Raw genomic sequence first — 27,383 nt, 5'->3', positions numbered from 1 at the left:
GAGAATACAATAGAGAGCAAAATACAGAATACAATAAAGAGCTTTAATTTTTTTTTTAAAAAAGGACATGTCAGAATATACAAGAAATCTGGGACAACATCAATACACTAAACCTGAGAATCATTGGGACAAGGGAGAATGTGGAGATACAAGCTAACTGCATTTAAAATATTTTCAAAATAGTCACAGAAAACTTTTCTTATATCAAAAAAGAGACATAAATCTACAAACAGGACTCCAAATAGACTTGATCAGAAGGTAAGTTCTCCAATACACATCATAATCAGAATTTCTTAACATAGAAAACAAGGAAAGTATATTAAAAGCTGCAAGAGAGAGAGAAACATCAGGTCACATTTAAAGGCAAATCAACAAGACTCACTTCTTATTTCAAAATGCAAACACTAAACCTAAGGGAGGCCTGGATTTAGATATTTCAAACTTGAAAAGAAAACAATTGCCAACCAAGATTGCTATACCCAGCAACATTCTCTTTCATATTTATTTCATAGGGAAATAAAAACTTTCCATGACAAAGATAAACTAAAAAAAAAATACAAACACCTCTACAAAGAATTCTCAAAGATAAATTGCATGCAGATTAATCCCCCCTTCAAAAAATCCAAAATCCCAAATAAATGAAAATCAAAGGAAGACTAATCAGCTAAATAAGAATCAAGACAGAATTAAATATACTAAAAAAAATCAAAATGGCAGCCTACTACAAATATGTATCCATAATAATAATGATAATATGATATGAATAATAATGATAATATTATATCCATAATAATAATATGAAGGGTCTCAGCTCCATTTTTAACTCTTTTAAACTCTTTTCAGTTAAAAGACACAGACTGGGTAGTCATACATGCATTCCAACATGGGAAAGGCACTGAATATTGGGGACCCCTGAGCTGCAGGCTGCCTCCAGATCTGTGGGATGTAGGTGGAGGACTGTGGCCTCGAGAAGAGCCTGCCCACCCAGCCTGTTTGCCATCACAAGGAGATCTCTAACCCTGGGGCTGAAAGACCCCAGTCTTTCCCCAAGCTGAAGTTGCAGGGTATTGAGATGTCAGCCAGATATCTTCCCATAAAGGTTCTGTGGAGGCATAAGGCAATGGGGCTCCTGCCAGTAGCAGGGAAATTGACTCAGTGAAACTGGTTGAACTGGAACCCCCTCTAGAAAAGAAGGACAAGCAGGTACTCACCAACCTAAACAAGGCTGAAGAAGAGAAAACATGCCTAGTGCCCCAGGAAGAAGAAGAGGAGGTATGGCACTAAAACTTCCCCTGTAGGCCCATCATGACATGGAAAAGATGGAGGAGCCCCTGTATAAAGTCTGAGAGGGACATTGGAGGATGATCCCATATGATGCAGTCCCTGACTGGCTGAAGAACAATGACTATCTGCTACATTGCCACAGACCACCTGACCCTCCTTTGGAGCTTGATTCAAGTGTATCTTCTGCATTCACATAAATTTGCAATATCTGGACCTATCTATGTGGTTTCATGCTGTTTCTCTTTTGGGGAATTTTGACTATACTTAGTCCAACTATGTATTTCATGATCCATCTTTAGGCAAGAGTGGGTTTTAAAATTTCTTTTTTTTTAATTACAAAGCTGATATCCCTAAATGTAAAGTGACATATTCTATATTTTGCTATGTTGAAAATGAGCCAATAAAATAAATTAACTAGTCAGTAACTAAAGTATTGTTTTTTTCCACACGTACCCGAAACTACATGCTTAAAAGGTGAAAAAGTAGTAGACGATGCCTAATATCTAAAGGAATAAGATGTTCATTCTCCAGGTGAGAAAACTGAAGACCTTGGGAAGATGTTTAAAGAAATTGGGTTGCAAGGTGTTTAAATGCAACAGCATTAAACAGGACAAGCTCTGCTACGGGAAGAGTCACTGAACTGGAGCTGCCCTATATCAGAAGTTGATAACATGATGGAAATACAATTGTACGCTACAGCAGTTTAGGGACTCTGAAGGTCCTACATCAACAAAGGTCAACAAAAGAACACTTATGAACTCCATATAGAAACTTCACAATAACTGCTATCAAGAATCTAACCTCGACATTGTGTAGTTCCACAGACTGGAATCCCAATTAGAATAAGATGCATTCCATGTTTGCATAAGTATATAAAGATAGGTTCTACTATCATGTATAACTAAAAAGAATGAATAAAACTTTTAAAAAAATATTAAAACAATGCAAAAAAAAAGAACCTAACCTTGACACACTTCCTATACTCAGTAATTTCAGACAGAATTTGTGCTATGTTAAGTGTAACAATATAAAGATAATTCATCTTTATTTATAACTCTGAAGTTTGGCAACAAAATCTAAGATTTTTATTTTATTTTTTTCCTATCTATTTTATGTATATCTACATAGATTACTAAGACTACCATAGTAAGGAAATTTTTTAAATAATGGGTTTTGAATAAAATATGTTTAAAGCTAACGGGGAAATTTCTAAAAAAAATATGAATTTTGGATCCATATCTGTGTGTAGATATTTTAGCTAGGAGATTTGAAAGGAAGTTATATTCCCTAGTATACACCCTATAGATGAAATCTTAAAAACTAGGATAATCAAAATATTTTATGTTTAGGTTTTCTAACACATATATATCAAGATGTAATCCTATATCTATTTTTTTTCCAGAAAGTTTCGGAAACTTGACCAATTCTAAGGCACAAGAAAGTTGTCTTTCTTTTTATATATTGATTTTTTTAAAACACTAAATTCGATGTAATGTGTAGGTCTCAGTAGAGTTAGCAAATAAATGTGATAATTTAAATTTTTTAGCTTAAAGCACAGAATTGAAATAAACAAAAATATCCAAGTATGAAACATTTTTCCAAATATATTTAACAATTAGAGATTTATCAAGTGTGAACTTTATTCCAAACAAAACAGGGTAAGGGAACTGCACAGTTAAATAGTCAAATGTTTATTAAAGATGATTTCCTCAAACCTCTTTTAATAAGAAACAATTATACTTTAATTGTTATTTCTTTTTAAAGACCTCCTTGTTTTCTGTTTGAACCTGTAATATGAAATATTATCATATTAAAGGAAACAGTGTGGAACATTACATAAAGCTTTATAGTTAAAAATTAAAGCTTTTTTTTGTATTATTCCTTTTATGGCCCAAAACTTTTGTTAGCATTGTTTATAATAGAATTCACACAGCCTCATCAGTTTTTAGTTGGCTGCAAATTTACTACTTAGTAATTTTCACTTTATTTTGTTACTATTTTTTTTTCATATTAGATAGAAGTGGATGTCAAGGCAATGACCTCATTTAGTGGGGTCACCTGTTTCCCAAGCCAAACTTTGAATAATTTACACCTAAGTTCTAATACTAGATCTTAAATTTATCACAGGCTGCTGAAATCCAAAATCCACATAATCATTGCTCCAGTCAGTAAGTATTCGGAAAGTCAGAGACTCTTAAAACACAGCATGAAGACACAGGTGCAAATTCATGTTCACCTCTACTATGGCCAGCTGCCTCTTAGGGCAATAGCATGTGGACAATCCTGGACAGGGTAATAGCAACCTGGAACAACAACTCCTATTTCATGGTTCTAAAGGAAAAAACAATAATATTTTTTTTCTCCATTGAATGTTTCATGAATTTTTATCTAAAAATATTTTATAGTCTTTAAATCCCTGCTCACTTTATCCCCAATACTATTTCTGCCACATTTAGAATTTTTCAACTCTCCCGCTCAGATCACAATTTATACTTCTAAATTCCACTCTTTGAGCACTGTGTATCTACCAAAATAACCATAAAAACAATTTGAAGTTGTTTCAAGATGAACCAACTCTAGACATAATGTCATATCATAAACCTGCTGAGCTAGCATGAATTATTTTACAGCAATAGTTTGACAAGAAATATAAGTGCTGAACTTTTGGAATTCTACAAGTATATGAACAGGTGATTTTCTGGATCAGTGCCTTATTTAGTCTAACACACAAACAAAGTTATTTGGATTCTTTCAAGACAATTTGGATTTCCTGATTTCTATAAGAATTTTAACAAAATTTCTAAAACTTTAGCAGCTTCTTTCAAATTAGCTATCCCTTAAAATTTCCAGTGCCTGGTTTTGCTCTCCAAAAATCTGCTGTTCATAAACACTATGTGAAGCAGTAAATTAGAATGAACATAATTAACTTTGATCTTACTTATGACATTCCTTGCTTTCAATGTATCACACAACGTGTCTTATTAGTTGCAAACTATTAAACTTGAATATATCAACATTTTAGCCTATTGAGCACTTCTGAAAATTTCCTTTTTAATTTTTTGAGTTTTTAAAAATTTTTTATTTACTTTTTTATTTGTTCTTTTTAAATATACAAAACAGTAGAGTATATTTAGATGTATAATACATACATAGTGTATAACTTTCCATTCTTGTGGTTGTACAGGTTATGAAGCTTCACTGGTCATGTACTCATAAGAATATAGGAAAATTATATTCAGTTTATCCTACTGTCTTTCCTATTTCCATTCCCCTTCCTTCCCTTCATTCCCCTTTGTCTAATCCAATTAACTTCTATTCTTCCCACTCTACCTTTTCCTTGTTGTGGGTTAACATCCATACGTCAGAGAGAACATTTGGCCTTTGGTTTTGGGGGACTGATTTATTTCACTTAGCATGACAGTCTCCAGATCCATCCATTACGGGCAAATGCCATAATTTCATTCTTATTTATGGCTGAGCAATTATTTCATTATATAAATATATATATATATATATATATATATATATATATATATTCCATAGCTTTACTATTGTGAATTGAGCGCAATAAACATTGATGTGACTATGTCACTGTATTATATGCTGATTTTAAGCCCTTTAGGTATATACTGAGGAGTGGGAAAATTGGATAAAATGGTGATTCATTCCAAATTTTCTGAGGAATCTCCATACTGCTTTCCAGAGTAGTTGCACTAATTTGCAGTCTCACCAGAATGTATGAGTGGAACTTTTCCCCCACACCTTTGCCAACATTTATTGTTACTCGTATTCTTAATAATTGCCATTCTGACTGGAGTAAGATGGAATCTTGGTGTAGTTTTAATTTGCATTTCTCTAATTGCCAGTGATGTTGAACATTTTTTACACACTTGTTGACCATTCATATTTCCGCTGTGAAGTGCCTGTTTAGTTCCTTTGCCCATTTATTGATTGAATTATTTGTTTTATTGGTGTTAAGATTTTCACATTCTTTATATATTTTAGCGATTAATGCTCTATTTGAGGTGCAGGTGGCAAAAATATTCCCCCATTCTGTAGGCTCTCTCTTCAGGTTCTTGATTGTTTCCTTTGCTGTGAGGAAGCTTTGTAGTTTGATACAATCCCTTTTACTGAGTCTTGATATTACTTCCTGTGCTGTCGGAATATTAATTGGGCTCACTTCTAGTAAGCCTAAATCTTTTATCCACTTTGAGTTGAGTTTTGTGCAAGGTGAGAGATAGGGGGTAAATTTCATTCTACTACATATAGATTTCTAGTTTTCTGAGCACCATTCCTTGAAAAGGTTACCTTTTCTCCAATGTATGTTTATGGCACTTTGTCTGAGATAACTGTATATATTATAGGTTTGTCTCTATATTTTCTATTCTGTTCCTTTGATCTTCATTTCTGTTTTGTGCCAATAACATGCCATTTTTGTTACTATAGTTCTGTAGATTAATTCAAGGTATGCTTATAGTGATGCCTCCTGCTTCATTTTTCTTACATAGGAGTCCTTTGGTTATTCTGGGTCTCCTATTTTTTCAAATAAATTTCATGACTGCCTTTTCTATTTCTATGAATAAGATCACTGGAATTTTAATAGGAATTGCATTAAATCTGGATTGCCCTTTCGGTAGTATGGCCATTTTGATAATATTAATTCTGCCTATAAAGGTACAACTCTGCTGAGAATCCATCAGGTCCTGGGTCTGTTGTTGTTGTTGTTGTTGTTGGAAAGCTTTTAACTGCTTTTTAAATTTTATTACTTGATATTGATCTGTTTACACTTTTATACCTTCTTGATTCTGTTTGGGCAGGTTGTCCAATATCTAGAAATTTCTAGAAATCTGTCATGTATCTAGAAATCTGTCTTCCTAGATTTTATAATTTGTTGACTCAAAATTGCATTTTTGGTTGCCCCAATTTGTTGACCTAATTGCATTTAAATATATACATACATATTTAAATATTTGCACTTAGATATATATGTTTAAATATATATAGAAACATTTTAAATATGTTTCTAATTATCTTCTTGATTCAGAAGTGTCTGTGATGATAGCTTCCTTTTCATCTCTGATCAGGTTGATTTGATTCTTCTCACTCTTTAGTTTGGCTAAGGATTTATCAATCACATTTATCTTTTTGAAGAGCCTACTCTGTATTGTTGATACTGTGCATTGTTATTTTATTCTGAATTGCATTAATTTTGCCTCCCATTTTTATTATTTTTTTGTCTTATACTGAATTTGGAGTAATTCTGTTATTTTCTTTCCTAAAGCTATGACATAGGGCATAAGCTTATTTTCTTAGGTTATCTCTATTTTTTAAATATAGGCACTCAGTGCAATAATTTTCTTCTTAGTTCTGCTTTCACACAATTTCACAAATTTTCACTAAATTTCACACAAAATTTTCCCCAAATTTTGATATGTTGTATCTTTGTTTTCATTTATTTGTGAAATTTTTATTTCTCCTCTTATTTCTTCTTTGTTTGATTCTTCACTCAAAAGAGCTTTGTTTAATCTCCATGTGTTTATGTGGTTTCTATTATCTTTCTTGCTGTTGATTTCTAGTTTTATTCCATCATGATCTGATATAATGCATGAGATTATATTGATCTTTTGCATTTGCTAAGACTTTTATTGTAATCCAGAATATGGTCTCTTTTCACGTATATTCCATAAGCTGAAATGATGGTGAATTCAGGTGTTTGGGGGTGAAATATTCTGTATTTGTATATTAGATGCATTTGATTTATAGTATTATTTAGGTTGGATAAATCTTTTTTGATTTTATGCTTCGATGACCTACTTATTGGTGATGAAGGTATGTTGAAATTATTAAATATTATTAATGTACTAATATTATCAAATATTATTATTGCTTTCAAACTCCATTTGTATGAAATACTTTTTTTCCTATCCTTTTACTTCAGCCTGTAAGGGTCTTTGACCATGAGATGAGTCTCTTACAAACAGCATATGGTTAGATCTTGTTTTTCAATCCTTTCCACTAATCTCTTTTATTTTTTATTTTTTTCTTTGAATGTCAAGTGTCTATTGTACGTTTCTTTATTATCATCACAGTCTTTGCATGAAGATACGCAGCAATGATAGCAGATTTCTTTTTAAAGCTTAGCATTAAATATTAAATATTTCCCCCAGTTTTACATTACTCTGCCAAGAAAATAAAACTCAAGTTATTTGACACTTGGACACATTTCCATGATAAGCTGGGCCACATAAATGTTGTTGTCTTTAATCTTCTTGCTATGTAAGCAGATCTAAGCCCTAGTAAGATGGGACCATTTACACTTGTTTTTGAAAAGTGTGCTACAAAAATGGATGTCCTGTTATAAGACAGCCTACAAAGTAAGGACAGAAATAAGGGATGGACATTTTCTTTCAGAAAAGCAACAAAACAGAATTTCTGAAGAGTCAAAGTCCATTAATTTTTCTCCAAAATTGTAGAATGAGTTAAAATCTCAAACTGAGTTTTGAAATACTGTGAAGGACCAGTAGTTGTCTTGCTGAGGAGGTTGATTGCTTAGAAGGAGGATGATCATCCTTACTCTCCCCAGTCAGGGAAATAGAAATTGAAAATTTATTGCTCAGTACCTGTGAGAGCGAGCTGAAACTTAACTGGTACTGAAATCTCTAAGAGGTTTCTTCTAGAAACAGGCAACTCAGACTCACTTCAGCAAAAAGAAAATATTTTTAAAAGCACTTGGAAAGTTTCTTCTTCACCTCAAGGTAGAAAGACTCAGAGAAGGAAGTCATCAGTACAGCCACCTTCTAGGTCACAATGGAATTTCTGAAGGTTGGAGAAATGGACAAGGCTGATGCCACCACCAAAACATGGAAAATCTCATGGGACTGGAATATTACATCAAATTTTCCAAGAAAGAAGCACTCAGAAATCCAAGCAGCATAAACATCAGCTCTAGTAATGTACATCACATCCATGAGGAAGAACCAGCCAATCTGGCCCATTGAGTAGGCCTTCACAAAGATGGAAACCCATATATCAAAATGAAATTAAACCTCTATCTCTAACCTAGAGAATGAGAGAAAGTTTTAGCCATCTGAATCTCAGGTAAAATATTAATATATCTGGGATATACAAAGAACTAAAAAATCTTTCCTATGAAGCACTTTCTTAACACTTCCAACATCTTCTTCAAGAAGTAGAAAATATTAAGGGAAGATATTTCTATTGATGCTTGTAGTGACTTATCTGTGTTTGTTGGTTTATGTACATTAATTGGTGCTGATTTATATAATTCATATTTACATATATATGTGTGTTTGTATATATATATATGAACAGATCATATTTAATTAACACATTTTCATTTGATTCTTTTTCAAAATCTCTTTTTATTAGACTTTGTATATATCCATTATGTCTTTCTTAATCTATTCAGTTGTTTTACATTATTCTTGTAGAATTCCCTCCTCTTTTCATAATTATTCTTTTGAACTCTTCATCTGACATTTCATGAACTTCAGTATCTTTGGGATCAGTTGCTTCCACTTTTGAACTTCAGAAGTAATCATGTTGCCTTTTTTATTCATATCTTTTATAATTCTTTTTTATGTCGAATATTAAATTTTAATGTTCTTATTAGAATAGTTTTTATAGCACTCTCTAACAAGAAGCAAGAAAATAACAGCAAACTTTATATAGGAAGACCCTTCAGTTAACAATGTAAAAAAAAATGCAAAATGTAAATCATATATAATACAATTAAAGCATCCAAACAATTTAAATAATTTTAAATATTTTACTTTTAAACTGCTACAAATGCTTTATACAATATTTCAACATAAAGTCCCCATGACAGAAATGTAACAAAATGTGAATAATAGTGAAAGGGTTAAAGTGGCACAAACTCAATCAAACATTAAACTATCATTTTAAGAGTTAGATTCCTTTTAAAGTTGAGAACAAAAAACAGTATGAATAAAATCTAGCCATTTTCTATCAATTCAGTCACTAATTTGGGACAAGGCATAAAAACAATTGGAGAAATGATACTCATATACTTTGGCAGAAGCCAACTTGTTGGTTTTAATCTCTGCTAGAGACTTCCATGTAAAACCTGGTATGTAAATTCATTTACACCTATGCATAAATGAAGCCAGAATTAGACAGGCAGATAGGCAAGGGTGGGATTCAGAGAATGAAGGGATTCAAATGTTAATACCTTCAGAGCCCTTTCTCCACCCTTCTCAAGATAACCTGCCCCTGGGCCAACTGGTTGCTGAGGTATCCTGTCTCAGGGATTGTCCCTCCCTACAGAGAGCTATAAAAGTTGTTAGTTAATGCCCCCTTCCTTCCCTGATCATTCCATTTGGCCCTTCCCCTGTCCATCTGCTTCTCACCTTTTAGCCATTCTCCTGGAGCATCTCCTGGCCCTAGTAGGGTAAGCAGGAAGGAGAGAGATAATGGGAAGAGAGTAGAAGAACAAAGGAATTCAAGATCATATAAAAAAGGCAGAATGCCCTCACTTCTTGGGATACCAGGCTGCCAGCTATGGCCTCCTTCTCCTTCTCAAGAGAAGTCTATGTGACCCCTTTCTAAGTAAACCCTGCTTTATATGCTCACCTCTGTGTACTCCTCTAATGTTATATTTCAACACATGAGGAAGCAGGACTCATCACCGGTAACCAAAGACACATATCTATACAGGTCTGGATGCATCTATGCATAGGTATATTGCTGCATGGTCTCTCGCAATAGTTATAAATTAGTGCCAGCTAACCATCTGAGATGATAATGTCTATCTAGATACCTAAACATAACACTATAAAAGGCCTAAAATAGAGTCTATATCCAATCTGTTTTCCTCTCAGTTATGCTGGCAATCTGCGTGTGATTTTTTTAAAAAGGGGGAGAGGATAGAACATCAGCTTAATGCCTCTCTTTATGATTATTTTAGAAGAAAGGCATCAAAAGCTGATGTGTGAGGAAAGTTTTTTAAAAAGAGTGCATCGGAATCTGTCATCCTTGAAATCTGTGACAAAGTACTGATGAAAGAGAACTTGCTTTGTAAGGTTTGGTTCAGATCATTCCCTTCTCTGCTTTGTGCCAAAATCAAGGGCCACACTCACATCTAAGTTAGTCCTATGACAAGGAGCCAGTTCATCTATTCCATCTTACAGGGCCCTTCTCTTTGGATCTCAGTCACTTGGGGGCCCAGCACACATACTGGACACCACTGAAGAATCATATGCCTGACTCTAACCAGGCCAACAAGAAACCTGCCCACAATCAGCTGTTAAAATTTTTGAATCAGCTTCAACTGATTTTTCGAGCTTGGTAGATTTCCTAGTGCTTTGCAGGAGTGCTTAGTAATGTTTGTTTTGTTCAGGGGGGGTCTTTCTATTGGAAGCTCCTGCCTGGCACTGCTGTCCTCTCTCCTACTTTCACTAAGGTCCCCTGCAGCTGCCATTTGAAGGCTTCCGGTGATCTTCCCGCCCCGCCCCCAACACCCTGCATCTGATCTCTAGATTTTACATTGAACAGGTAGGTCTGTTCTTTTCTTTTTCTTTTTCTTTTTTTCTTTACTATTGATAAAATTTTATTTTTTATTTATATATGACACATATAGAGCACAATTTTTCATATCTCTGGTTACATAAAAAGTGTATTCACATTAATTCATGTCTTCATACATGTATTTTGGATGATAATGACCATCCATCACATTCCACCATCATTTCTAACCTCATGCCCCCTCCCTTTTCCTTCCACCCTACTGTCCTATCTAGAGTTCTCTCTTTCTCCCATGCTCCCTCTCCCTATTCCACTATGAATCAGCCTCCTTCTATCAGAGAAGACATTCAGCATTTGGTTTTGTAGGATTGGCTAGCTCACTGAGCGTTATCTTCTCTAACTCCATCTATTTACCTGCAAATGCCATGATTTTATTCTCTTTTATTGCTGAGTAATATTCCATTGTGTATGTATGCCACATTTTTTAATCCATTCATCTATTGAAGAGAATCTAGGTTGGATCCTCAGTTTAACTATTGTGAATTGTGCTGCTATAAACATTGATGTGGCTGTGTCTCTGTAGCGTGCTGCTTTTATGTCCTTTAGGTATAGACTGAGGAGAGGCATAGCTGGGTCAGATGGTGGTTTCATTCCCAATTTTCCAAGAAATCTCCATACTGCTTTCCAATTTGCAGTCCCATCAGCAAGGTATGAGTGTACCTTTTTTTCCCCATATCCTTGCCAACAGTTATTCTTGTTTCTATGCATAATAGCTGCCAGTCTGACTGGAGTGAGTTGAAATTTTTTTTCAAACTGTATCCAGCTTTATTAAAGACATTTTTCATAAGCAATCATGGTATTTCAGGCAGGACATGGGCAGACAATCATTAACAGTACCCAACAACTTTCAAACTCCCTTCTTGGATGAATTACCAAAATCAGAAAGCCACTAAAAAACCCAATGAAGTCTTCATTTGATGCTCTGAATAGGAAAAGCTTAGAGTGAGGGTTGACATTTCACATTTACAATGTTGTTTAATAACTTTTCACAAGCTGATCCTGACTTTCAGGAAATGAAATGGAAATGGCAAAAATTATTAATCTGAAGATCCACAATTTAGAAAAGGAACTACTGATCTTCTGAGGGACACTATTCTCAGGGACACTATTCTCAATGACATCACTGGGAAGTCCAGATTGACCCACACACTGGTAAAACCAATTGCTGGGAATCGAGTCGCAACAGGTCTGAATTTAGGAGAGTTAAGTCTATGCCAATGGCAGAGAGGGAGAGGAGGACATAAAGATGAGTTTTTCCCTATCACAAGGCATTTGTGCCAAGTTGGCTATATGTGCCAACATCAGGGAATCCCTCCTCTTGGGAACAAAGAGGAAGTCTCTCAAAACTAGAAGGGAAAGGTGTTTTCCCCCACACCAATCCAGCTTTGAAGACATTCTACTAGTAAATATATGCTCTTTCCCCAAAAAACAACAATGAAGTATTCTGTGTGCTAACAACATAGTTTAAAAAAAAACCAAAATTATGCATTTTTATAAAACTTGACAAAAAATAGCATTTAAAACTGTACAGTTACCAGAAGTAGACAGTTATCTAAAATGCACACACTTCACTTGACATCTCCAGCACCTTCAGCTCTCAAGTCTCCAATCAAAAGACATAGTGGCAGAGTGGTTTAAAAACCAGTCTCAAACATGTGTTGTTTACAAGAGACTCACCTTAAAGGCAAAGACATTCACATACTGAAAGTGAAAGGAAGAAAAACAATAAAACATGCAGACTTTCTTCTGAGAACTGCTTTTCTACTATCCCACACATTTTGATATGTTGTATGTCTATTCCCATTTGCTTCTAAGAAATGTTTAAATTTAATATTTTTTAATTTTCCTATGATCCATTCATCATTCAAAAGTGTATTACTTAATCTCCAGGTGTTGAATGATTTATGTTTCTATTTTGTTATTGATTTCTAATTTAATTCTATCATGATCTAGTAGGATGAAAGGATTTTTTTTATTTGTTAAGACTTCATTTATGTAATAAAATATGGTTATAGCTTTGATAATGTCATTGAGAATAAAATTAATTTGGTTGATGATGGATGAAATATTTAATAAATATCTGTTAATTCCACTTTATTAATGGCACTTTTTATTTCTGAAGAGTCTTTTCCTTAGCTGAAGGATAGATTTGTTGGATGTTAGAGTGATCTTGGTTGACAGCTCTTATATTTACAGTCTTTTTTTTTTTAAGGGATCATGGCTTTTATTTTATTTACTTTTATGTGGTGCTGAGGATTGAACCCAGGGCCTCACACGTTGTAGGCAAGCACTCTACCACTGAGCCACAACCCCAGCCCCTTATTTACAGTCTTGGTATATATTTTTCCAAGCTTTTCTGGCTTTTAGGATCTAGGCTGAGAAATCTGTAGAAATCATGATTGGCTTACCTTTTATTGACAGGATTTATGTTTGTTTGCTCTTTTCAATGATTTTTACTTCCTTTACTTTATTAGTTTATTCTTTACATCTTCTTTTAATTCATTGACAATTGTAACTATGCAGTTTCTAAATTCATTCTCTGATATTTCTTCCACTTGTTGTCAGTGGGATCAGTTGTTGAAGTGTTGTAGATTGTCATGCCTTTTCCCCTTGATTTTTTATATTATTTGCATGGCTTTCAAGCCTAGAAAATCCTAAGGATATGACTTCTATTGTGATTCATAGAAGAGCCACTTCAAGCTTGTCTGTATTTTATCATAAAATACTAGACTCAGTGTGTAAGCTATTTTTCCCAGGGACATTTTTTTGAAAACAACTGTAGCTATTTTCTTTTTCTCATTCACCTTACTGGAAACTTAAGAAGAAGAGCTATGACAAATTACTGTGACTCTAGAGGGCTGGGAAGTGTATATGTTTAGAAAAGACCTGATAAAACCTGAAACTGTCACCTCTGGATGATCATAAGACTTAAGGCAAGCAGGATACAAAATTTCTTGGCTGAGTAATAAAAGCATGCTTCTGTGTGTGTCCAGAGGCCCTTGACAAATAACGAGAGGCATACAGGCCCAAGCATTTAAACAAGTCTCTCTCTAATCATTAACCCACCATTAACATGTAGAATCATTCAGTGGATGCACACAACCAATACAGACTTAACAGAACGAATTCAGAAAACTCACAAAAGAAACTACAACAAATAGCAATAACAAAAAATGTCTCTGGGGAGCCAGGATAACCTGATTTTCAGAATTACCACATTGTATTATATGGAATGTCCAGTTTCAGTTTTCAAAAAAGATATGCAGAAAAACAACTGAGTGGCCATTACACAGGAAAACAATCAAGGGAATGTATCCTCGAGGGAGATCATATATTTGATTTAATAGAAAGATAATCTGAATTATTTATGTTTCATCATTTCAAAAGTAAAAGGTGAACCACATATAAACCAGAAAAAGTATTAAAATCATGTCTCAATAGAGAATATCAATGAGAGAATTGAACTTACAAAAAAAGTATAAATTGAAACTCTGGAAATGAAAAATAAAGTGAAATTAAATATTCAGAATGGGAGGAGGAAACCAGACACTAGCATAAACATTTGCTTACAAATGGCTTGCTGTGAAAAGTTTAAAGTATTTAAACCCTTCAGTAGCAACGTAGTGTAAAACATGATTTGCCCTGCTAGTAAGGTTTTGGTAATTTCATTTGTTCACGCTACAGTTTTTTGGTATATTATTTTCTCAGGTGGCAATAAAGGGAAAGGGGAGATATTAAATATCACTATTATTACTAGCAATTTCCTAATACATGGCACTGCTGACTAAAACATTATCTTTGCAAACAGGAACACATGTCAAGAAAATAGAAATTGATTTTGATAAGGTTCTCAAAAACCATTTTTCAAAAACCGTGTGCCTTTATTATGATAGACTATACTTGGAGGAAAGGGAAAGTTTTAAAATCTAACCTAAACATTTTGTTAATGGTCATTCTAGATACTGAGAAGCTGTGTGGACGGGACCGGGATGGGCATCAGGCCAGGAGAGATGGGGAAGTGACACCACCATGGAAGAAGATTGCAACTGCCTCCCTGAACTTCCCAGCAAATGTCTGAAACTGCAGGTGTCCCAAACCCAGCTCACACCTATCCCCCACCTCTCAAAACTTTTTTCACACAGGACACCTTCCTCTACTAAGTGAAAAATTAACCTCTGGGAAGGACTAAACTTTGGATCCATTAGGTGCTGTGATGCCTAGACATTTGGTTCCTGAACAGTTATTGCTAATATCAGGCTGGGGGTGAACCACATGGCCCCAAATAAGGTAGTGGCAATGAGGAGAAGGGTGTAGCAGCACCATTCCAATTAGTGTTTCAAATGCCTTTATCAATATATAAGGGTATTTGAAATTCACTCATTTAAAGTACACAACTGAATGTTTTTTTAGTGTATTCACATCCTTTAACACAAAAAGACAAAAAGAAATCATATTCATTAGTCCCAGTCATCAAAAATAAAACCCAAGTTTCAATTCCCAGCAACACACACACACACACACACACACACACACACACACACACACACACAAACCCTGTTCACTAGAGTCATCACTTCTCCACTAGTCCTGCATCCCTGACTTCCACCCTTAGTCCTAAACAAATTAATTCTTATATCTAGAGATGTCACTATTATGAAAATTTTATACAAATGAATGATGCATGGTCTTTGTGATTGTCTTTGTTCATTTAACATAATGATTTCAAGTTACATCCCTGTTATAGCAGGGCATCATTACTTTTATGGCTGAAAACTACCCCATTGTATGTTTTGTTGACACATTCATCAGTTAATGAGCACTTGGAAAAGGAAACTGAGGCCTTCTGTGATGAGGTTTTTCCAACCCTCACACAGAATCACCTTTTCAATACAGACAGTCTAGGTGCTTTTCAGACTCCAGGTGGGCAGGTGGTTCCATAAACCATTAAAATGCTTTCTTAAATGCAGAGGTGCACCCATCTCTGCAGCAAGGAGATGGGAAAAAGGGAAGACTGATGCAAGAAAATCTTACCCAGAGGTAAGTTAGAGGTAAGACTGTAACATGGCCTCTATTCAGTTAGAATAGAGGCCATGTTACAGTCTTGAAATGTATACCTCACAAGCTAATGCATGAGACAATGCAAGAACATTCAGAGATAAAATTGGGTTATGAGAGCCTTAAATCAGTGAATTAATCTCATGATGGGGTTTAACTCAGTGGGAACTAAAGACAGTGTGACTGGAGGAGTTGGGGAATTGGGAGTGCGCCTTTGGAGTATACATTTTGTATCTGGCAAGTGGAGTCTTTCTCTGCTTCCTGATCATCATATGATCCATTTCACTCCACCACACTCTTCCGTGAAATGGACTGAGACCTCTGCAACTGGGAGCCTCCTTAAAATTGTTCTCTCCAGGTCCCAACTAAGGTAGCAATTTTCAGTTCCCAAAAGGATAAAGAAATATCTCAGTTTTAATGGGGCCAAGGAGACGTCACCTGGAGATGGAACAGGTATTTATGGCCAGATACCTTGAGCAATCCCTTTAAGAATGCTAGTGACTGTCTGGGGGTCTTAGGAGGTAGCCTTACTTATCGATGTTCCTTTTTAAAATTCCAAAGCCTACCACAGATGGAGCAGAGGGATTGTGAACCATTGCAGAGGTGGGGGCTGAGTTGTCCTGTCTAGAGATGGAAGCAGTTAACATGGTCATGGCCATCTCAGAGTGGCAGTGACAGTGGAATATTTCAGCTAGAATACTATAGTCTCCCTAGTTAAAAAGAGGCAAGGCTACTTACTTCCAAATCAACAAATACAGGGTTGCATGCTTTCAGTCATAGGGTTTATTTTGGTTTGTTACACTGAATGCTGTGCACCATAACAAAAGGAGAGAAAAACAGATGGTTTCATTTTTGCATCAGGCCAGTTAACAGTTAGTTTCTTGGTAATATCCTTTTTGCAGATGGCTTTTGATATTGTTACCTAATTACTGTTGAAAAAGAAATACAGAAAGGCAAAAGTTACATTTTTCTTGTTAATAGTAACTATCTAATTTCACTATGCAACCTCAAGTATGGTGATTAATTAGCATGAGATGGCACTGGGGATACTGTAGTAATATGTGCCTGTTATCCAGGAAATTTATAAAGTTTTTCTTCTAGGAATAGTTTCTGACACATACAAAAAAAAGGAAATGTTATGAAATTCATGTTTTATTTATATTCTCTAAACTTGACATGAGTGAAAGGAAAACAGCAAGAAAAAGGAGGGAAAAAAAACCCAATATAGATGGGCAAGTAGATAGAAGAGTTACTATCAATTTGTCGCTCTTTATCAGCAAAGAAAGAGTACATCCAAAAATGCTCTGTGCATCTTCAGCAGTTGTCCTCCCATAACATTCAAAACCAAAGTAATTCTTTGCTGCTGTCCACCTTATCACCCAAACTCCAACCCGAGTCTTCACCTATTACTATACACTGTGTCATCAATAAAATATGTCAATATCCATTCTGGAAGAAATGTTGAGGTTTTCATTGTTTATTCTAACTCATATACATACAACTAGTCAGCACACTAATTGATTCCACCAGTTTCCTGTCTCTTGAACCTTTTCTTTTCCTATTTTTCAATCTTGCTGGTACCATATCTTTCCTAGTGTGGAACTGTCTAGAAACTGTCTCTTACCTACTTTACTAGTCTCCAAGTCTGAGTGAATCCATTTTACTGTAGTTTATGTTAGAGAAAGTTGTAAACTATCAACTATACCACGTGAATTCCTCCTCTTACAATAATAGAAAGACTTTATGTCTCTTTTCATATCTGATAAAATTAGACTCCTTATCATGTCATATCAATACATATCTTGGCTCAAGATTAGCTATGCAGGTTTTCTCTCCCAGTATTCACAAGCGAATTTTAAAAACCTTTAGTTAAGAGAGAAAACTTTGAAATTATAATTTAGCCAGGTTCTTATTCTGCTTTGTCTACATTTTTCACTTTTTCTTAGGCTGCCAATACATTTACCTTCAAACTTTATCACTAACATATCCTTATCACCCTGATCTGAAGTACTGTAGTAGTTTCTCTCTTATCCCTGCCATAATAAAGAGTTTTTAAACCCTACTCTCTCAACAGGTAAGTTTAATGCTTAGAATATGAATCCTCTGATCATTACTTTCTTTTCCTCTCAGGAAAAGACACTGTCCTCCAGAGCTCCAAGACCCTGAATGAGTTTGACTTTTCTGACCTAATCACAGTGATAGCCCACTTTCCTATGCAGCTCCTATGCAGATGAACTATCATCCTTCTTATTCATCAAACATTCTGACTTATATTCACACTGAATCATCCATGAGCAGCTATTTCTCAGATACACATATGGAGCCACATGTTGTATAAAAGAGCCTTGCTATACAGCCACAAAAAGATAAAGGTCTATATTTATCTCTAGGAAAGTCTGGGTATCTGGTTTAGAACTGCTGTCAAGAGATGGGTAGCAGAATTAATAATGAGATTTTTAAAATTTTAAATAAAGAACCTTGAATGTCACCAACCCCCAATACTTGGTAACAAAGAAAACAGCAAACCATTGACTTGACCATCAGTCAAAGTGAGGTGTGAACGAACAGCAGACAATTAGGCAAACTCTCTTGCTTTGTTGAACTTATGAGTTTTTGTGATGACTACCAGTGATAGGACTGGTATATAAAATAATCATTTTTTACATATTTGAAATAAAACTTTAATAATATATTTGGATCCCTACACTTTCTCATTGTAAAAACCTTCTCTCTACATTGGAGGGAGAGTACAGCTGGCAGTCTTCCTGGGATCTCAGAGGTCCTCAATCAAAGCCAGTTCCAACCCTTAGCCACAATCACATGTCAGGCTATTTGTTTCACCACTGCCCTTAAGGGTTTAAATTCTGCATTCTGACGACTTAAACTCCAACTATATATTTCATGAAAATCTCATTTAAATTATTCCTCATGTCCATTTCCTCCTTTTAAAATAAAGTTAGATACATGGAGTCTTAGTGAGGAAGAAATATAAAGGTGAAGAGAGAATCTCTTTTCTCAATTTGTCACCTGGAGCCTTCTGTGAGGAAACAGAAGGTATTATTATTCATTAAAGAGATTTCTTAGAAGTATTTCTTATTATAAGTAATTAACTTGATAAATTTCTGGCGAGAATTTGTTTACATTAAATATTGTTACATTAATATGATAAAAAATTAACATCAAATGTTTTAACTTAGCCTTATTTTAGCATTTGAAACATAGAAATCAAGATGACACTACCTGAATAATAGTGTTGTCATACTAAGATATTGTTAACAATAAAAATTTACTTCATAAATTGTTATCTTTTTGTTAACAATATAATTTTTTCATTCATTTTTACCTCTATGACTCGGTGCTGTTAGTATTGCTGTCTTCCATTGTAGATCTGTATAAAAGAAATAGCATTTTCTTTAAAGTTAGAAAACAAGTAATCAAGCAAAAACAAAAACAAAAAAAGTAACAAAATTTAGATTTATGCTAAATAGTCAATGAATATGTACTAGCACTGTCTTAGCATTTCATATCCCATTCAAACATCTACAGTTTTGTCTTTTGCAAATGCTAATCTAACTTTCAAAGATGTAAAGCATATCTTTAAAATTTCAAACTAAAAACTTATCCATCCATTATTTACTCTAACTTGTCTTATGGCAGATTAATATATCTATTGTAATATTATACATATTGAAAAATATAATTTATACAAACATTTTCAAATTCTAAAATTATCATTTCTTTCAGAACTGTCTCTGTTGATCTCCTTAGCACAACTTAACTGTCAATGCAAGGAATTTGGTGTTGCTTGGAAATTTGACAGATCCTCCCTAAAACAATCATGGTCAACATGGTTTTCTATCTGAAAGGGACTGAGGATTTACTGAGCTGCTTCAATTGTTCTGGGTCTCCAGGGACATGAAGGATATTTAACTGCTAGAAAGGTGAAGTGAGCTTTCATGTGTGTTTTATCTCTTATTTAATGGTTCTAAACAAATCTAAGAGTTGGGTGACCAAATAAATGCTCTAATATCCAATATTACAAAGATTGACATCTGGAGAGACTAAAAGATGGATTATCAGCATAGAAACCAAGAGCGAGACTCCCCTAACCCTGAACCTGTGCCTATGGGAGCAGGGGGAGGGACAAAAGAGAGGGAAAGAGAGAAAGATGGAGCAGGAAAGAACTCAGATCTCTCCCCCTTATCAACATTGGGGGGCAGGGGAACACACCATATTTAATCGCATTAGAAGCAACAATACTGTCCTCAATCTAGATTTAACACTTTAATACCAATTTGAGAACAGAAAGCAATGTGGAATTCCACAGCCATTTTGTGGAACACACAAGTGACCAGTCACCCTATAAATCATTTGTGAGAACCTAGGCAAGAAAGGGTTTCTTCACAGAATCTGGACAGGGAATGAGGATCCCACTTAGGATCCCAAGGAAACTGTCTGGGAGGAGTTCTCCACACAGTCTCTGCAAAACCCTGGGCCATGAGTGGAAACCAGGCAGGAAAGTTGCATCCCTCGAAGGGCTCTGGGAACCCAAACAGGGAGGATGCCCTCCGTACTTCCCCTACAAAAACCTAGACAGGGAAGGAATGCCCCATAGAGTATCCCCAGAACTCCATAGGGAAGGAATGCTTCAGGTACCCCAGCAATGCCTGTGGGAGCCAGGGCAGAGACAGGTACCCACAATTCCCAAAGGCAGGAAATAAGAGCTCTAATCCAAGCATGAAGGTAGTTTTGGACTCATGCCTTTGGTGACTACTGAAGTTGGGGGAAAAATAATGGGAAATTGCCTGAGGTCCTAAGAAATCTAGAAGGTCTGTCCCCCTGGTTATGGCTACAGTTCAGGCCTGGGCATTCAGCAACATAGAAGGACTGTCCACACATCATTGCTACAACCAGTAGAAAGCCAAGCCTAGAAAATGTGTGAGTCTAAGGAAGCTTAAAAGGAATATGTTTGGACCAAGATCAGAATCACTGGGAAGTCAGTCAAAACAGAGTTGTGTAGGTCTAAGAGAGTGAATAGCCACAGCACAGAGCCTGACCTGTGACCACAACAGGTGAATCTCTAGACATTGCTGGGAAACTGGTTGTGTACTGCCTCAATCACAGTCAGCAAAGGAAAATGGCATCCACTATACCCAAACTGGGACAGTGGAAGATAGAACCAACTCATCCTACTCAGTAGGAAGGACAGTGAGCTGTGTCAGGAGAAATACCTCTGCCCCACAGATCACCCACAGAGAGCCCACACTACAGAACTGGTGCTTGTAGAGATAGCCAACCAGGCTCTATATGACCTTAAAAAGAATTCTATAGAAGGGAGCTGGGACTTGGAGAACCACATCAATAACCCAGAGCCTTACATCCTGATCTCCACCACACAATAGGAAAAAAAAGCAGACACAATGCTATACCTTTCCCAGTAGCCAGCTCTAGGACCTTGGGCTGACAAACCAGTACTGGCTGGTGAGAGGTTCATAGCAACTAGGGAAGTGGCTCCTGCATTTCAGCAGGAGGGATCAAAAACTAAAGGTTGAGGAACATCTTCAAAATGTCTCAAACCCTAATGAACTCCAAACCAAGATTCAATTAGAGTTTTCTTCAGAAAAGAAGAAATCACTTCAATAAAGTGATAGGGATTCTCAAAGAGAACCAAACAAATATTCTGGAAACGAAAGACTCACAAAACCAAATTAAAAATTCAATGGAGAGGCAGACCCAGGACAGCCTCACGGATGCCCGCAGAGCCCACACTGGGTCCGAGCTGCATCTTTGAACACATTGCCAAACACTACCACTGGGTCTCCCACCCCATCCCCCTCCCACCCCCCACTACCCCAACCTGACACTCCATTGATGAAACCAGCTGCCTCCATCTTGTGACCCATCCTTGCCATTTTTAGTTATGGAAACTCCCAGCTTGGAACACCAGCTGGGCAGGAGAGGTATTGGAACCTTGCAGGGGGCACTATAAGCCTAAAGTGTAAAAAACAGTGATGTTATGAATCCTCAGTATTAGAAGGAAAGTCACACAAACAGTATGAACAAACAAGGGGAAAAGGTGCCCCAAACAAATCAAGATACTACATTATTAGAATCCATGGATAGTCCAACTGAAGAAATCAGAGAGAAGGAGTTGATGATGTACATAATTAAAACGTTCTGTGAATTAAAAGACGATATAAACAAACAAATACAGGCAGCAAAACATCTTTTTGATAAAGAGCTACATAAGCGAATACAGAAAGCAGAAGATTACTTTGATAAAGAACTGGAGGTTGTGGGAAAAAAACCCCAGAAATCCTTGAAATGAAACAAACAATAAACCAAATTAAAAGCTCAATAGAAAGCATTACCAACAGATTACTTGGAAGACAGGACCTCAGACAATAAACAAAAAATACATAATCTCGAAAAGAATGTAGATCACACAGTGAAGATGGTAAGAAACCATGAACAGAGCACTCAAGAAATATGGGATAACATAAAAAGGTCAAATTTACAAGTTATTGGGATAGAGGAAGGCATAGAGTTCCAAACCAAAGGAATGAGCAATCTATTCAATGAAATAATGTCAGAGAATTTTCAAAACATGAAGAATGAATTGGAAAACCAAATACAAGAAGCTTACAGGATACCACATGTACAAAATCACAACATATCTACATCAAGGCACACTATAATTAAAATTCCTGGCATAAAGAATAAGGAGAGAATCTTAAAAGCCACGAGAGAATGGAATTAGATTACATATAGGGTGAAACCAATTAGGATCTCTGCAGATTTTTCAACCCATAAAGACTATGACCAAAAGAAATTTGGGACATTACCAAGAGAACAAATTTAAAAACCATTGGAGTAGATGAAGATTCCAGACCTGAAATTACACTACTGAGTAACAGTAACAAAACTGTATAGTACCGGCATACAAATAGAAAGGAAGACCAATGGATTGGAATATATGACACAGAGACAAACCCACATAAATACAGTCGTCTCGTACTAGACAAAGGTGCCAAAAACATATCTTGGAGGAAGGATAGTCTTTTTAAAAACTGGGAAAACTGGAAATCCATATGTACAAGAATGAAGCTTAACCTCTATCTCTCACCCTGCACAAAAGTCAAGTCAAAGTGGCTAAATTAGACTGGAATTTAATTTAATTAGACTCAGGATTAATTAGGCTCAGAATTAAACCAGAAATTCTTCAACTACAAGAAAAAAAATATAGGCCTAAGAGTCCATAATATCTGCACAGGAAATTTCCTCCTTAACAAGACACCTAAAGTGCAAGAAATAAAACTAAAAATCAATAGGTGGGATGCCAGCAAACTTAAAAGCTTCTGCATGTCAAAGGAAACAATTAAGAGTGTGAAGCAAGCCTACAGAATGGGAAAGGGTCTCTGCCACCTGCTCCTCAGATAGGGCATTCATATGCAGAATATATGAATAATATCCATACTAATAGAATAAACTCAAACAACAAAAAGCACATGCTCCATCTATAATCAAAAGAACTAAACAGACACTTCTCAAAAGAAGAAATGCAAATGGTCAACAAATATATGAAAATATATTCAGCATCTCCAGCAATTAGGGAAATGGAAATCAAAACTACACTGAGATTTCTTCTGACTTCAATCAGAATGGCAATTATCAGGAATACAAATAATAAGTGTTGGCAAAGATGTGGGAAAAAGGTAACACTCATACATTGCTGGTGGATTAGTGCAACCACTCTGGAAAGCAGTGTAGATAGTCCTCAAAAAACTAGGATTGAAACCACCATATGACCCAGCAATCCCCCTCCCCAGTATATATCCAAAATACCTAAAAATCAGCATACTCTAGGAATGCAGTCAAATCAATGTTTATAGCAACACAATTCACAATATTAGACGATGGAACCAATGTAGCCACATTTCCACAGATGAATAGATCATGAAAAAAATGGAAATTATGTCATTTGCTGATAAATGGATGGAACTGGAGACTATAATGCTAAGTGAAATAAATCAGACCCAGTCCAGTGTTGAACAGTTTCTCTGATATGTAGAAGTTAGTCTAAAATTAAGGGGCAGGGAAAGGGAGACAGAAAACAAAGGTGGGGGGATCCATCAAAATAAAAGAAAAATCAGGAGAGTTTCTTCAGAATGAATCTGACCTAACTTTCCAATGTACATGTATGAATAAACTACAGTGACTCTCATTATTATGTATATCCACAATTTACTATTTTTAAAGAAATTATAAATAAGTTGAAAGATCACTAGAGTAGAGGACAGGGAACAGGGGGAGGGGAAGTGTAAGGGGATCTTAATTGGAGCAAGTTACACTCCCTGAATTTATAATTACGTCAAAATAAATCACAATGTTATGTATAAATATCATTAATCAATAACAAATTAGCTAAGAAAAAATAAAAATACTATGTCTACTTACCCTCCACTTAGTGTTTCTTCTCTATGCAAAAATTCCTTCATTTTATCCCATTTAAGAACAACCATGGAAGTTATAATGAGGAAAGGTAGAAAAATGTAGAAACTGATCAAGAGTCCATTTTTCTTAGGAACAGGTTTTTGGTTTAAAAGCATAAGTTTGGCTTGGTCTGAAAATATAAGTGTACTTTTTAACATTTTTAAGAGCTACGTTCAAATTTACAAAAAAAAATGTTGAAGTCCAATGATATGGTTAAAGAATTAATGAATTTGAATTTAGAAGTTTAATAATATTGTCTGTTTCAAAATACATTATACATTTATTTTAACTCAATACACTTAGATGTAATTGACAATAAAGTCATTGATAATATATATTTCACATGCATTTATAATTTTTTACATATACTTAAATTTATATATGCAATGTTACTCATAATTTCTTCTAACTGCTAATTATGACACTAAATTTACTATTGTTTAATAGAAGTTTCTTCAGTTTACAAGACAGAGCAAAGAAGAAGAGAGAAAAATAAAACCAATGGAAACTTATTTTATTAAACAAAAGAATGAAGCCTGAAAACGAAAATAAACAATATGTAGTGGTGTATGCCTTTAATGCCAATGACTTGGGATGTTTAGGCTGGAGGATTTCAAATTCAAGGCCAGTCTTGCTTGGCAAATTAATGAAACCCTGTCTCAAAATTTTAAAAAAAATAAAAAAAAGGGTTGAGAATGTAGCTCAGTGGTAGAGCAGCACTGAGTTCAATACCCAGTAATGAAAAAACAAACAAAACCCCCAGAAAATCAAAATATAAAATTAAAAATCAGGTAATCAGCCCATTAGTATTGTAATAGAAAATGTAAATGAATTAAGTGCCCCAGAATAAATCATGAAAGGAGTAACTTAACCACACACACAAACATACATACACACATAGATTAGGGGAAAAGAGAAAAAGAAAGTAAAGAAAACATAAAATTTCAGCTGGGTCTACTAAGAATAGTGTCAAATCCATGGGCAAAGCATTTCTGTGTTAACAATGTTAAATTTAACATTAAATGAATGTGATATATTTATATATATTTTACATATATCTTTAATCACCTTCAACAATAAATTTTTAAATTTCAGTGCATGTCACGTTTCTTAAGATTATCTCTACACATTATATTATTTTGATATATAATAATTGAAATCTGCCTAAATTAATTTATATTAAAATAAAATATGAAATGCATAAAATTTAGAATTTCAAATATTTTAAAGGTCACATTAAGTACATTCACATTTTTGTGCCACCATCAATAATACCATCCCACTGCCAAACTGAAACCATCTAAAATATTAACACTTACCTGTCCCCTAACCTCTGGCAATCAGAATTCATCTTTGACTATTTGAAGCAGAATAATATAATACTTGATCTGTTATAGTGTTTTTTAAAAGTATTTTGTATTCATATTGGGACTATTGTTAAAATTTCAATTCTTTCAAGGGTAAATAAAAATCCAACCATCAATGCATAAGAGTTCCCATATTCTATATCCTGTCCAAATTTGATATTTTCTAAACATTTCCATAGTAGCCATTTCTAATAGTATGATTTAATATGTAATTATAGTTTTGACTGCATTTTCTTTAAGGATTATTTATATTTAGCATCTTTTCATGTACAACTGGCCATCTCAACAGCTTTGGAAAAATGTCCACTTGAGTTCTTTGGCCATTTTTCTTATTGTGGTGTTGTGTTGTAGGTTTTCTTTTCATACTCTCTACCTCAACAGATAATGATTTGAAAATAGTTTCTGTGGATTTTCTTTTCGCTTTGAAGGTGTCTTTTTATTCACAACAACTTTTAATTATTATTAATTCCAGTTTATTTAGTTGTTATGTTTTTTACAATGTATTGGTGTTATAACAGCTGATTTAATAATATAATAATTTAATAATATAAATATACATAATTTTCTTTCCTTATGTATTTATATAAACATGATGGGATACTATTCAGCCATAAAAATTATTAAAATCCTGACATTGTCAAAGAATAGTAATATGTTAAATTCGATATGCCATATCAAATTTTTGTTACTGGGTATATGTAGTTTTACAGATATAATTCATAAGGAAATTTATAGCCTTAAATACATAAAAATTGAAAAAAAAATTAAAATCAGGGAGAATAAGATTTTCATCTCCAGAAACTAGTCTGAGAAATTAGAGCAATAAAAATAGTACAGATTAAGGCATACATTAATGGATATAACATAAAATTTTAATAAAACACACAAACTAGATTTAATGGAATCAAATATTTAGTGTCTACTATGATATGCTTTGGATATGGAAGAAATGGATATTTTTCCTATTCAATGCTACACTTAAACTTGCAACTTGATTGTGCAATAGGACATCACAACATAGGACACTCTTGGATAATACAGACTGTAAATATCATCATTCATATAATTTAAATATATGTCTATGAAAAACATTTGCTATATAAATAAACATGTTCAAACAATCATGATTAAAATTTAGGGGAGAACTCCTAAAATGCTTACTTCTAGGTTAAAATTTAAAGTGTGGTTACAAAATAGCCACCCGTTGCAATTTCAAAAGATAAAATAAAAATGGAAATCTCAATTCCTCGGTTGCATTACCCACTTGTTAGGTGCTTAATAGTCATAAAGAACAAAAAAAATTATAGACCATTTCTATGGGACCATAAGCTCTATTAGAAAAAAAATGATCTGGAGACTAACCTGATGAAACCCAAAATCCATCATCAAAGCTCCCGCCTGGTGATGACAGTAGTTCTTCACAATCTGGTGGGGCATATCCTGCGTCACAGTGACAATGTAATTTACTATTGCAAATCTAAAACCAAAACCAAAAAAAAAAACTAAGAACTTTTTATATACAATATAAAACTTAATTCATTTTTTTTGTGTTAGACCAAGTACACCATAATAAATTTAATAAAAGTGGCATGAAACATCCTTTTAAATATCGTGTTATTG

The 27,383-nt window shown here is 34.7% G+C and overlaps 1 protein-coding gene across 1 annotated transcript in view; it reads right to left on the bottom strand.

The window, feature by feature from the left end:
* Positions 1-16,677: 16,677 nt before the first annotated feature.
* LOC101971886 (A disintegrin and metallopeptidase domain 3) overlaps positions 16,678-27,383 on the bottom strand; it is a 32,199-nt gene continuing 21,493 nt past the window's right edge. The window contains exons 11-14 of the mRNA XM_078031360.1: positions 27,126-27,240; positions 24,361-24,526; positions 19,247-19,291; positions 16,678-16,832 (exon numbers count right to left, since the gene is read on the bottom strand). Coding sequence (XP_077887486.1) covers positions 19,249-19,291; positions 24,361-24,526; positions 27,126-27,240 — 324 coding nt within the window. The 3' untranslated portion in view covers positions 16,678-16,832; positions 19,247-19,248. The remainder of the gene's footprint in view (positions 16,833-19,246; positions 19,292-24,360; positions 24,527-27,125; positions 27,241-27,383) is intronic.

This window comes from Ictidomys tridecemlineatus, chromosome 14 (genome assembly GCF_052094955.1).
Source record: "Ictidomys tridecemlineatus isolate mIctTri1 chromosome 14, mIctTri1.hap1, whole genome shotgun sequence".
NCBI lineage: Eukaryota > Metazoa > Chordata > Mammalia > Rodentia > Sciuridae > Ictidomys > Ictidomys tridecemlineatus.
This window is presented reverse-complemented; position numbering and strand designations above follow the sequence as displayed.